At 50.9% G+C, this 14,152-nt stretch overlaps 1 protein-coding gene across 1 annotated transcript; it reads right to left on the reverse strand.

The window, feature by feature from the left end:
* Positions 1-228: 228 nt before the first annotated feature.
* ADI1 (acireductone dioxygenase 1) lies at positions 229-13,012 on the reverse strand (the record flags this gene model as incomplete). The annotated part of the gene is made up of 4 exons (XM_080711585.1): positions 229-348; positions 2,174-2,353; positions 4,270-4,389; positions 12,893-13,012. 4 exons carry the CDS (start codon positions 13,010-13,012, stop codon positions 229-231), a joined length of 540 nt encoding a protein of 179 aa, XP_080567711.1.
* Positions 13,013-14,152: the final 1,140 nt, after the last annotated feature.

A 14,152-nucleotide genomic window follows, 5' to 3' on the forward strand; every position in this document is an offset into this window, starting at 1 on the left:
CACCAGTCTGGGCCAAACTAAAGAAAATCAAGGTGACTTGTTTACGATTCTATTTGCTTTCATGTAAAAATCAGCTACATGGCTCCTTTCATTACAAATACTCTGATCAGCTAACCTTGCAGAGAAGAGAGAACCTAGTCTGAAGTCTGTAACAAAAACAAGAGCAGCGGAGGCCTTCTGATCAGCTGCTCCGCGACCTTCCAGGCGTGTGTGGGGCCGCGGGGGCCGCTACGCCGTCTGGGCCAGGAACCTGACGTACTGCTCCCGGGCGTCGAAATGGTCAGCCGGCCGGTTGTACGCCGTCCACACTGGCTCTCCCACAAACAGCCGCATGGCCTTCACGTAGTTCTGGAAGACAAATACCTCGTGTCTCCCTCAGCACCTCGTCATCGACTGATTTACCCCCAAACATTCGGGAAGGCCTCGCGGCCCCAGGCTCCCCAGCACTCGGCCCATAGGTCCCCTCTGTGGAGTGGCGGACGCTGAGGTGCTGTGCTCAGTGGCAGGCCCGTCACAGATCAGGTCTCACTCACTCCAGAGAGCGGCAGGGGATGCAGGCACCATGCCAGCTCACGGACATGCCCAGCTTCCTCTGCCTCCCTGGGCCAAGCTTTGCCAAGAGCGCTGAGGCCCCAGCCTGCCAGCTGGGACAACCTGGTACCATCCACCCAAACTAGAAATGCAGTCGGGTAAGGCACACGCCCGTAAGCCCAGTATACTTAGGAGGCCGAGACGGGAGGACGGCAGGTTCGGACTCAGCAAGCGGTGGAATTCCCATCAAGCTAGTGAGACCCTTTTTCAACATAAAAATTAAAAAAAAAAATAGGGCTGGGGGTGTGGCTCAGAGGTAGAACATTCCTGGGTTCAGTTCCTAGGAACACACACACAAACATACACACATGTAGAAGTGCATGTGCCTTCCAACCAAGCATTTGTTTTTTAGGAGTTTATCCTACAGATTAACTCACATAAGGGCGAAACTACAAATGTATAATGTGACTTACTACAGTACTACTCACAAAAAAAGAAAAAAAGTAGAAGCCATTTATACAGCCACCGATTAGGGACCATCCATTCATTAGAATAAATTGTTAAACTGCCGGGCGCGGTGGGCACGCTTGTAATCCCTGTGCTTGGGAGGCGGAGACAGGAGGATCCCGCAGGTTCAAAGCCAGCCGCGCTGGCTTAGGAGACCCTGTTTCCAAATAAAAAAGTATAAAATTAGGTCTGGGAGTGTAGCCCGGAGGTAGAAGGGCTTCCAGGAACCCCAGTACCACCAAAAAGAAAAGAATAAATTGTTAATTAAATGAGGAAGCTGAGACAGGAATACTATGCGGCTGTAAGTAATCTGCGAATAAACATACGGGTGTAAAATGATCCCCAAGCGTCAAGGAGAAAAGTAAAGTGCGGAACTATGTCTAGCCAGAAAAGAGTGAAGAGCCCGGCGTGGTGCCACACTTGTGATCCCAGCATTTGGGAGGCGGAGACAGGAGGATTGGTTCAAGGACAGCCTTAGCTACTTAGTGAGGCCCTTTGCAACTCAGTGAGACCCTGTTTCAAAAATAAAAAAGACTAAAAAATAGGACTGGGGGTGTAGCTCGGAGGTAGAATGCCCCTGGGTTCCATCCCCAGCAACACAAAAAAAAAAAAAAAAAAAAAAAACAGGGCTGGGGGTGCAGCTTGGAGGCAGAATGCCCCTGGGTTCCATTTCCAGTACCACAAAAAAAATTTAAAAAATAAAAATCATGCTTAAGTCTCCAGTTTAATCCAAATCATAACCTGGGAACCCAACATCTACTTATTTGTGTTTTTTTTTCCAATCCTAATGACTGTGCTTTTACTGTTAAGTTCCCAAAATGAAAGTGGACCCAGCCTACAGGGTCTCACCACTACAAGCCCTGGAAGCAGTGGGTTTGGGGCCTCTCCTGCTGACCCACCCACCCCACTAACCCGGAGCCAGCGCCGGCCAAGGACAAGCTAGCCTGTGGACTGGCTCCGCCAGGCCCCAGCCACAGGTTCCAGCTGCCTCTCTCCTTGAAGCAAAAGCCCCAGGGCCGTGAGCTGAGAGGCCGGGCTCCCGCAGCACGGCAGCAGACCCCTGCGTCAGCGGCACCGTGGCCAGGGCGTGATGTGTCCAGGCAAGTCGGGCCTTGGCGGGCCCCGCGGCTCCTACCGTCTCGTCCAGCGTGAAGCGGTGATAGATGCCGGCCGGCAGAGTGATCATGTCCCCCTTCTCCATGAAGATCCTGATCCACTTGTCCTCCTTGTCCCTGACGTCGAAGTACCCGCTGCCGTCCAGGATGTAGCGGATCTCCTCATCCAGGTGCAGGTGCTCCTCGTAGAACATTTTGATCTAGGATGGGGGAATCTCTGTAAGGCTGCTGGGCAGCGGTCGTGCGAGTTAGCAGACATCTGCCCTGCAGCCCGAGCCTGGACGAGCGGGGGAAGGAGCTGCCTGGGAGGCTGGCACTGGGGCCCACCAGAAATCCCAGCGTGCTCGCACAGTGAGGACCAAGAGAGCCAGCGTGGTGGGCACGCTTGTCATCCCAGGACTTGGGAGGCTGAGACAGGAGGGTCGCGGGTTCGCGGCCAGCCTCAGCTACTTAGTGAGGCCCGCCACAACTTATTGAGACCCTGTTCCAAAATAAAGAATAAAATATAGGGCTGGGGGTATAGCTAGGAGGTAGAGTCTGTCCCAAATACCGCAAAAATAAAATAAAGAGACTGATCTGTTAAAGTAAAAAGATGGAGAAAGGTCTACCATGTGAACACTAATCAAGAGAAAGCTGCCAGTTATGTTCGTTTCAACCAGGGAGAGAACTGTCGGAGAAAGGGTCGATTCTCCAAGAGGGCGTGACAATCCTGAACTTGTATGCGTTGACACAGGACACCAAGCCCAGGAGGCTCGCCCTGAGAGCACCGGAAGGAAAATGGACCGGGCCGTGTCGTGCTGGACACTCGCAACCCTCCATCAGGACAGCAGACTCCACAGGCAGGACAGCAGCAAGGACTGTGGGGCTGAGCCACGCGGTCGGGCTGCGGGTTCTGGAGGACGCGCGCAGACGGCGAGATCCCGCACAGCAGAACAGGCCAGAGGAGACCACGCTCGGGCCAGAGAACAACCTCGAGGTATTCAACAAAAACTCAAAGCATGCCCACATGAAATTAGAAGCAAAGAAGTCTCCATAAAAACCCCAAATAATTACAAACTGAAGCCAAGGGTGCGACTCAGTGGTACAATGCTTGCCTCGCTGAGTAAAGTCCTGAGTGCAATCCTCGGTACAAAAAAAAAGGGAAAACAATACGTATCTATAAACAAAAAAACGGCTGGGCGTGCTGGCGCGGACTTGTAATCCCAGGACTACAGAGGCTGAGACAGAAGGATCGTGGTTCGAGGACAGCCTCAGCTACTTAGGGAGGCCCTCTGCAACTCAGTGAGACCCTGTTACAAAATAAAGAATAAAAAACATGGTTCAGCGGCTCCCTGGGGGTGTAGCTCGGAGGTAGAATGCCCGAGTTCCATACCCAATACCACGAAAATAAAAAATTTTAAAAAGTGTAAAAACAGGACCAAAAATATCCTCCTGAGTCAAAGACAAAATCATAAAGGAAATTTTAACTGAGGCAAATAAAAACCCACAACATATCAGAGTTTGTGGGATACCACGAGAGTCGCCTTTAGGGGAGTTTACAACACTGAATGCCTTCTTTCTTCAAAGAGAAAAAGAAAAGGAGCTCAAAACCAGTGACTTCAGCTTCCACCCCAAGAAATTAGAAAAAGAAGACCAAATTAAACCCAAAGTACATTGAAGGCAAAGACCAGAGGAGAAATCAATAGGATAAAAAATAGAACAAGGGAAAAAATCAATGAGAGCAAACGTTCTTTGCAGGGTCAGGGAAATCGTGTCCGCGCCCACAGGCCCAGGAGGGGCGGGGCGGGGAGAGGGGCCGGCTCACAAGCGCAGGGCAGGGGCTGCCATCCATGGACACGCACCCAGGCAGGCACACTCCCAAGAAAGACGAATGTAAACAGCCCTACGTCTACTGCGGCTGGAGTCGGGCTAAGAACCTTCCACTGCGCCCAGACGGCTCCACTGGCAAGCCTCCCAAAGAGGAGATACCACCATCCCACCCGCGCCCTCCAAGACCCTGGGGCCGGCCCAGGACTGCGCCCCCGCCCCCGTGTCAAATAAAGATGGCGCAAGAAAAAGGAGAATCCGCAGGAGTGAGTCCCAGGGCTCCCCTTCCCAAACACGCAGGCGGCCTTGCCTTCTCCTCGTAATTGGGAAGCTTCTCTTTGCAGATGGTGATGATGTCCATCCAGGAGTAGTTCCTCTCTCTCCGGATCTTTTCCAGTTCTGGATCGCTCTCGTACTTGTCAGCATCCAGCTACGTGTGTTTAAACAAACAAACAAAAAAAGAGACCCCGTTAACACAGGACGTGGGGAACCTCTCTTTCCGGACTTTCCCTCTGGTGGTACTACAAATGCGCCATTTACTCTTCTGCCGCCCCAAGCAGCTCCAACTAACCCTCTGGAGCATTCTCCTCTCTCCAAAATGCCCACGAGGCGGGCGTGGGGGCGCACACTGTAACCCCAGTCCTTGGGAGGCTGAGACAGGAGGATCGCGGTTCACGGCCAGCCTCCACTACTTAAGGAGCCTCTCCACCTTTTAGTGAGACCCTTTCCAAAGAAAGAATAAAAAATACCTTCTAGCTCCGAGGTGGAATGCCCCTGGGTTCGATCCCCAGTACCGCAAAAACAAAACAAAAAATGCCAAGTAGAAACTGTGCGGTGCTGTTGAGTTCTGCTTCCTCCTGCCCACTGTCCTCCTGGGGCCTTCTATTTCTAGGGGCGGTTCCCAGCGCCTCACACCTGCCCAGCGCACAGCTCCCTCCCCACGCCCGCTGCTCCGCCACTTCCCAGGCTCTCCCAAACACCAACAAGCAGGGCGCAATCCACAGCTATAGCGCACTCACCGTCTGGGGTCTGGGACGCAGGACCTTCCTCACCTGACTGCAGTGACTTTTCTCCTTTTATCTGCCCCTGCCCCCAATTTTTAAAGAAATCTGTGCTCTAAACCAAAGAGATAGCTTTGCTACTCAAAAAGTGCTTGGCCAGCCGGGCGTGGTGGTGCACGCTTGTCATCCCCGCGCTTGGGAGGCTGAGGCAGGAGGATCGCGCAGGTTCAAAGCCAGCCTCAACTACTTAGTGAGACCCTGTTTCCAAATAAAATAAAATAGGACTGAGCACATAGTCTGGAGGTAGAAAGCCCCTGGGTTCCACCCCAGTAACACACACACACACACACACACACACACACACACACACACACAATGCTTGGTCAGTATTTTCATTTATCATACCCCTATCCACTCATTCTTTTCTTTTTGTAGTACAGAAGATACAAGCCAGGAGCATCCTGCCTCTGAGTCACACCCCAGCCCTTCCTACCAAGCCACTGAATCCTCCTGTCTCAGCCTCCCAAGTACCGGGATCACAGGAGTGCACCACCATACCAGGCTCACGTGTGTGTGTGTGTGTGTGTGTGTGTGTGTGTGTGTGTGTGTGTTACTGAGGATTGAACCCAGGGCATTCTACCTTCAAGCTACATCCTCAGCCTTTTTTATTTTAGTATTTGGAAACAGGGCCTTGCTAAGCTGCTGAGGCTGGCTTCAAGCCTGAGATCCTTCTGTCTTAGCCTCTGGAGAACCGGGACTGAGGGCATGAGCCGCCCTAGGCTCCGATCTATTCCTGAGGGCCCGAATGCAGTGTCACCGTCTTCCTGAGCACTCCCCGATGGGGACCCCAGCAGAAGGCGTCTGGGCTACTTTCAGCTGCTGGCCGGGAATTCGGCGAATGTTGGCTTTTGTTTGGCAGTAAGATGCACATCTCTCCCCATCTCAGAACAGCACACTTCAGAATATCTCAAGGTACGAGTCACTGGTACATAATTTTTTGCAAAGTTGACTCAAAAACAAGCAAGCCCTGGAGCGGGCTGCACAGTACGGCGCTGTCTGTGTGGTCTGAGGGTGCGCCCTCCTCAGACACAGGATGGGACTTACCCGGGGCCTCAGAGGGGGCTGGTCCAGAGGCCTCCTGAAGGGATTAGGGACCCTATACAAGCCAGGCGTGGTGGGGCGTGCCTGTTACCCCAGTACCGGGGAGGCTAACACAGGAGGATCGCAGGTTTGAGGACAGCCTCAGCAAGTAGTGAGACTAGTCAACCTCGAGACCTCATCTCAAAATAAAATTAAACTGGGGCCGGGGTGTAGCTGGGAGGTAGAATACTCCTGGTGCCATCCCTCGTACCCCACCACAGGCTCGTGAGGGAGCGTTTACCTTCACAGGGAGGAGGAGCTGTGGGCGAGAACCGGCCTTCCCAGCCTCCCCACTTGGGCAATGAATTTGTTTGGTTTTTGGGTTTGTTTCTTGTGGTACTAGGGATGGAACTCAGGGACCCGCTACGTCTGAGCTACACCCCCAGCCTTACTTTGTGTGTGTGTGTGTGTGTGTGTGTGTGTGTGTGTGTGTGTTTTTGAAACAGGGTCTCGCTGAGTTCCAGAGGACCTAAATTGCCAAGGCTGGCCTCAAACCTGCAATCCTCCTGCCTCAGCCTCCCAAGCAACTGGAATTACAGGCATGTGTCACCAAGCCCGGCAGATTTATTGCTTTTAAACGACCCAGTCTAAGGTATTTTTGTCAGCGAACAAGAGTGAAATAAGACTCTGTTCCAAACTAAAACACTGGACCCTACAACTGTGTGAGCAGAGTGTACGAGGCCATAATACCTTGTAAGGAGGGGGTGGGGAGGGAGCAGGGAGCCCACCACGTGGTACATGTATGTCACCAGTGCCATGAACGACGTGAGACCGTAAAGCCTCAGTGAAGTGTTAAAAAGCTAACCTCACTTCTGCCATCACCCAGTGGGGGTGTTCCTTCTACAGTCTTCCTGTCCTCAGAGCTTCCAGCATATCTGCACGCACTACCAGAACCCAGCCTAAATCCCTGCGTAAAACAACGCAGGATTGGCAGGTAAACTTGACTCGTACTCCCATGTCCCCAAGTCATCTCTAGATTATGAAAGAGAAGTCCGTGCAGACTCAACACAGATACAACTTTGTGTGTGTGTGCGGTACTAGGGATGGAACCCAGGGGCATTCTACCTCCGAGCTACACCCCCAGCTCTATTTTTTATTCTTTATTTAGAAATAGGGTCTCATCGACTTCTAGGAAGATGGCGACCGAGAAAAGCGGGGCTTAAGAGCCCTGCTAACAACCAATCTCCATTACCACAAAATCAGCGCCTTTCATAGCCAGAAAACACCATCACCAGAGAAACAAAAAAATCACCAGGCTCCAGAGAGGAAGGGGACTCAGAACGGAGCTCAGAGCCACAGAGGAGATACACCACCCTCACACCCGAGGACGCAGTCGCCACATACTGCCAGTGGCAGCGGCGAGTTCACCGGATGGCTACAGCGAGCCGAGGTGAGCCGCCGCAGAACAGCCAGGCGGGATTTTTCAGCACAGGGAGCATCTAAAGCTCCCAGTGGCTGAGCTCAGCACACGCTGCAGGGACTCAGAGCGGAGCTCAAAACCAGAGAAGAAATACACCAGTATCACGGCCAAGGGCGTGACAGCGGTGCCATATTGCCACCGGCGGCAGCAGCAGCAGCAAATTTACTGAGTCCACTACAGCTCCATCTGGCTCCCAACAACGGTGAGTCAAATTGCAGCCCCTAGAGGAAAAATCCCAGTACTGTACTCCCAGGGACTTGACCCAGTGGGGGAGTGGCGGTGGCAGAGATATCACACCATAGGAGAACGTGCAACCTGGCACCCCCCATAGTTTAAAGCAGCCTCTATCGACTCCCTGGGTCTGAGACTCTGCGATACAACCCAGTAAAGGAGTAGTGGGGTCTCAGATACCACAGACTCGAGATCCAGAGCACTTTAAGTGAACTCATAGTGACCTAAGGGAAGAACCTAGAAAAGGCACAAACTTCTGAAATCATGGGAAAGAGGAATAACAATGGAGCAATGAATGCCCACAACCCTACAACATCAGAACCCGATAAAACAGAAATTCAGAGATTTATAGAAGATTCAATCAGGAAAATAACTGTAGAAATAATAGAGGTGTTTCGAAAAGAATTCAGAGAGAGCCAAAAAGAGATAAAGGATGCAATTAATGAAGTAAAGGCCTCAATTCAAAGCACAAACAACCGATTAGACCACATGGAGAACAGAATCTCGCTCTTAGAAGATGATCAATTCAAAAATGAACGCACAGTATCTAATCTAGAAAAAAAAATCCGACAGCAGGAATCTGACATTGAAGAAATATGGGTCCATTTTAAGAGAGCTAACCTAAGAATAATTGGAATAGAGGAGGGAAAAGAAGGTGAAACCAAAAGGATCAACAATCTCTTCAAGGAAGTAATAGCAGAAAATTTTCCAAACATAGAGCAAGAGGTTGATACACAGGTCCAGGAAACTTATAGAACTCCCTTTAGACAGGATTGGAGAAGAGGATCCCCACGCCACATAATTGTCAAAATGACCAATGTGGAAGCCAAGCAGAGAATCTTAAAGGCAACAAAAACAAAGGGCCAAGTGACATTCAGAGGCGAACCGATTAGAATCACTCCAGACTACCCAAACCAAGTCATGAGAGCCAGAAGGGCTTGGAGTAACATATTCCAAACTCTGAAAGAAAACAACTTCCAGCCAAAAATTTCCTACCCAGCAAAACTTTCTATCAAATTAGATGGAGAAATAAGAAGCTTCCATGACAAACAGAAACTGAAGGAATTTATGTCTTCAAAACCAGCGCTAGAGAAAATACTCAAAGAGATTAACTACAAAGAAGAAATAGGTAACACACACCAGAACTAGAGAAACAAGATTTTCCATCCAACAGACAACTAAGATTGGTTATCTGTGGAGATTCATTATTTATGTTAGTCTTTTACCTATCTCTAAATTGTATTGTTTGCTTTGATTGTTGTTAATTTTTAGAATTTCTAGTTGGAATATTAATATACCTTCAGATATAGCATTTGGTAATATTTTATCCCATTCTATCAGTAACTTTTAATTCTGTTTACATTGTCTTTGGATATACAATATTTTTTTATTTTTTAGGGAGTTTGTATACTCTTCTGTTGCCTGTGCCATTGAAATCATATCCAAGAAATCACTGCCAATTTCAATGTTGTGAGTTTTTATGACCCAGATTTTCTTCTACAAGTTTATAGTCTTTTTTTTTTTTTTTTTTTTTGCGGGTCTGGGAGTGGAACCCAGGGGCATTCTACATCTGAGCTACACCCCCAGCCCTATTTTTTATTCTTTATTTTGAAACCGGGTCTCACTGAGTTGCAGAGGGCCTCACTAAGTAGCTGAGGCTATCCGCGAACCGTGATCCTCCAGGTCTCAACCTCCCGAATGCTGGGATTACAAGCGTGCGCCACCACGCCCGGCCTTAAAAGGTTATAGTCTTAAGATTTATATTTAGGTCCTTTATCTATTTTGAGTTAATATTTGTATATGGGATTAGGTAAGGGTCCAATTTTATTCTTTTCCATATAATTATTATTTTTCAACAATATTTAGTTAAAAGATTAGTATTTCCTCCACCAAATGTTCATGGAAACCTTGTCAAAAATAACTTGACAATATATGGAAGAATTTAGCTCTAGGCTTTTATTTAACTCCAATGGTTTATATATCTGCCTTTAGAATAGTACTACACTGTTTCAATTATTGTAGCTTTATATGGTTTGAAATCAGAAAATATATATCTTCTAGCTTTGTTCTTTTTCGAGATCGTTTTGGGTATTTAAAGTCCATATTCCATATTAGGATAGATTTTTTTCTGAAAAATAAATATATAAATATATGATAGTTTCACCTAAAAAGAAAAAAGAAAAAAAAATATTCTCTGGTAAGAAAGAAAGCAAAAATAAATATTGAAATATTATCTTTAAGTTATCAAAAGCTTGGTATCAGACAAATGAAACTGTTATGTGAGATTATCATTTTTAATTTTGGATAAATTGCTATAAAACTAGATGTCAACCACTAAGCCAAGCATGGGAAGGAGGGATGGGGAGGGAATGGGGTGGGGATTGGGTGGGGGCTAACTGGGCGATGTGTGCATGTATGTCTACAAAAGTTTGTATCCCACTATGATGTATGAATACAGTGCACCAATAAAAAAAATTAAAAAAAAAAAGAAATAGGGTCTCATGCTGGGTGTGGTGGCGCACGCTTGTAATCCCCGTGCTTGGGAGGCAGAGACAGGAGGATCGCGCAGGTTCGAAGCCAGCCCCACGCTCTGGCTTAGGAGACCCTGTTTCCAAATAAAAATGTAAAAATTGGTCTGGGAGTGTAGCCTGGAGGTAGAAGGGCTTCCAGGAACCCCAGTACCACCAAAAAAAAAAAAAAAAATAGGGTCTCACTGAGTTGCAAAGGGCCTCACTAAGTAGTTGAGGCTGTCTGCGAACCAGGATCCTCCAGTCTCAGCCTCCCAAATGCTGGGATTACAAGCGTGTGCCACCACGCCCAGCTAGATGCAACTTTTTAAATACAGCCACTGAGCCCGGCGTGGTGGCGCACACTTGTCATCCCCTCGCTTGGCAGGCTGAGACAGGAGGATCACGTAGGTTCGAAGCCAGCCTCAGCTATTTAGTGAGGCTCTCAGCAACGTAGTGAGACCCTGTTTCCAAATAAAATATAAAATAGGTCTGGGAGTATAGCCCGGAGGTAGAAAGCCTCTGGGTTCCATCCCCAGTACCACCAAATAAAAATAAAATAAAAATAAATCCAGCCACTGAGTAGCTGCGTGAACTGTGGTGCACAGCCTGCGATGTAGCCAGGTATTTTTTATAGACTGTTGACTGTCCTGACTCATGAGCCTCAAAAGACAATCGGATCTTCAGCAAATATTGCTCTGTCTTATCATGTGAAGCCTCTAATCCAGAAGAGCTACTAAGAAAACATATAAGAGTGTACAGAAGCCACAAAATAAGACAAAAGTCTACGGCATGCTAGAACAGTAAACAGTTGACTTTTTTGTGTGGTACTGGGGTGGAACCCAGGGGCTACCTCTGGGCTGCACTCCCAGACCTATTTTTTATACTTTATTTGGAAACAGGGTCTCACTAATTTGCTGAGAGCCTCACTAAGCAGCTGAGGCTGGCTTCGAACCTGTGCGATCCTCCTGTCTCAGCCTCCCAAGCACTTGTGCGCCACCACGCCCGGCAGCAGCTGACTGTGTGTGTTACTGAGAATTGAACCCAGGGGAATTCTACCTCCGAGCTACACCTCCAACCCTATTTTTTTATTCTTTATTTTGAAACAGAATCTAAGTTGCAGAGAGCCTCACTCACTAAAGATCTCAAGCTGGCCAGGAACTTGTGATTCTCCTGTCCCAGCCTCTCAAGTGCTGGGATTACAAGCATGCACCACCACGCATGCCTCCCTAGACATATTTTATATTTTTTTTTATTTTTGGTGGTAATGGGGATGGAACCCAGGGGCCTTCTACCTCCGGACCACACTCCCAGACCTATTTTATATTTTATTTGGAAACAGGGTCTCTTAAGCTAGCTGAGGCTGGCTTCGAACCTGCGCAATCCTCCTGTCTAGCCTCCCAAGCGCGGGGACCCTATTTTATTTTTTATTTGGAAACAAAGTCTCGCTAAATTGTGGAGAGCCTAAGCTGCTGAGGCTGGCTTCGAACCTGAGATCCTCCTGTCTCCGCCTCCCAAGTACTGGGATTACAAGTGTGCGCCACCATGCGTGGCTGTTACTAGCTTGTAAAATCTTTTCAGTAGAGCTGCCAGCTCAGCCTCTTAGTATGGGTCCCTCAGCAGCGCTCCCGCAGACAGCTCCTGAGCTGTGGTCAGGATGACAGAGGCCTCTCTTCGCGTGGGCCTGCACAGGCGACCAAGGAGTGACCCTTGACATCAGGCCAGATCTCCGCCCTCAGGCGGTGCTAACCTGTGTTCTGAACGTGAGACCCGTGAAGGTTAACTGCCACGTGCAGACCACCGGCCACTCCTCCTCCATCACCCTCCGACTGCGTCTTCACCCCATAAACGTCACTGTAAGCCTACTCTCCGGGAGGACCCTCTGACAGGGCTCTCCCACCTCCACGCTTGGCTACCTGTGAACAGACTCTTTGCAAGACAGGCTGTTTCTGCGACTGGCTTACTGTGCCGCGGGGAGATCTGGCCCGGTTCCACAGCACCAAAATGGACCGGGTGACCCCCAAAGCCAGGGGCTGGCGAGACTTCCACCGCCTGAGGGCGAGGGTTAGGGTTAGGGCTGGGCTGGTATTCCATTCTGACCACTCCAATGGAGACTGGCAAAAAGCAGACAACCCCCAAGACTTGACCCAGCCACCCCACCAATCCCCGCGACCTCGCCTGGCCCTCCCCTGCGGGAAGCCTTTATCTCAAATATCTCAAATGAACGAGCTGCGCCAGCGCGGTGCCCACACCAAACATCGGCGCCCCGGCAGGTGCACGAGCTCTGCGGCGCTGACGTCAGCAGGCCGGAGCCCCCCCGAAGGCCGGGACCCCAGCCCGCGGAAGCCCCGCGTCTCCTGCCCAGCAACCGCCTGCTTCCCCCACCAGGACCCCAAGCTCGCCGCGCACCCCGCGGGCCGAGAAGGCGCAGTGCGGCGCAGCCCCCAAGCCTAGGCCAGGGGGCTCGGACCCGCGGCCCAGCGCCTGAGCATGCGCAGTGCGCCCTCCGCCGGGCCGCCGACCACCCAGCTCGCACAGAGCATGCGCGGTGCGCCCCGCCGCCCGCAGCCGCAGCCGTCCCGCAGTGCGCAGGCGCCGGCGTGCCCGGGCTGGGCGGGCGGCCGGCCGTCCTACCTTCCAGTAGAGCACGCCGAGCCCGCGCAGCTGCTCCAGGCCCACGGCGCGCTCGGGCTGCGGGCGGTGCGGCAGGCGCGGGTCGGCGGCGGACTCGTCCATGTACCAGGCCTGCACCATGGCTGCCTGTCTGCGGGGCCGGCGGGCGGGGCCTCGGCGCGGGGCCGGCTCCTCCCGCGGGGCGAGGCGGGGCGAGCACTGCGCGCGGCGCCCACTGCGGCCCGGATGGCCGCCATCTTACCCCTCTCCAGCCCTTGCTGAGTGCTAGGATGGAAGCAGCCGCCCCTCCCGCCAGTGCAGACGGCCCCTGCTGACCGCGCTTCGGCTGGGGGAGCGCGTGCCTCGGCAGGAATCATACTTGGGTCTTTGCTCTGGGTTATTTTAGGGTACGGGGATGGGCTTGGGGAGTCTCCCCTGCGCGGGTGTGTTCACGACAAGTCTTACTAAGGTGCTGAGGCTGGACTCCAACCCGCGGCCCTCGGGTCTCCGCCTCCCACGTGCACCGCCGCGCCCGCCCTACCCGGTTTTGAAGGGCCGGCCTCGGCCCACCTCCAGGTGGTGCTCATGCCCCAGAGGTCTCGAGCCCGGTGTGCGTTAGCTTTGTGTAGGATTGTCCCCGGAGCGGAGTCCAGTAAATTACCTGAGCATAGTACTCTCTGACCGCCGACGCGGTTGAATTGTAGTCCCGCCTTAGGCTTTCAGAAGATTCAGTGGGCGCCGGGCGTGGTGGCACACGCGTGTAATCCCTGCTTGGGAGGCTGAGACAGGAGGATCGCACAGGTTCGAAGCCAGCCTCAGCTACTTAGGGTTCCACCCCCAGTACCACCAAAAAAAAAAAAAAAATCAGTGGGCTTAGTGCAGTATGTTTGGTGTTTATTATTATTATTATTATTATTATTATTATTATTACTTTGTTTTGGTTTTCTTTGGGGACTGGAGAGGGAACCCAGAGACATTCTACCTCCAAGTCATATACTCGCCCTTTTATTTTTTATTTTTTTTTGAAACAGCCTCACTACATTGCTGAGGGTCGCACTAACTTACTAAAGTTGGCCTCCAGGCCTAGGATCCTGTCCCCGACTTGCAAGTCCTGGGATTATAGGCGAGGGCCACCACACCCAGCTACCCCCAGCCCTTTTTATTTTTTAGTTTGAAACAGGATCTAGCTAAATTGCTGAGACTCCTCTTAAACACTGGGATTACAGGCTTGGGCCACCACTCCCCAGGCTTGGTGTACTGAATGTGTTTACAGATGGCTCC

The sequence above is a fragment of the Muscardinus avellanarius genome (genome assembly GCF_963383645.1).
Source record: "Muscardinus avellanarius genome assembly, chromosome: 15".
NCBI classification, from domain to species: domain Eukaryota; kingdom Metazoa; phylum Chordata; class Mammalia; order Rodentia; family Gliridae; genus Muscardinus; species Muscardinus avellanarius.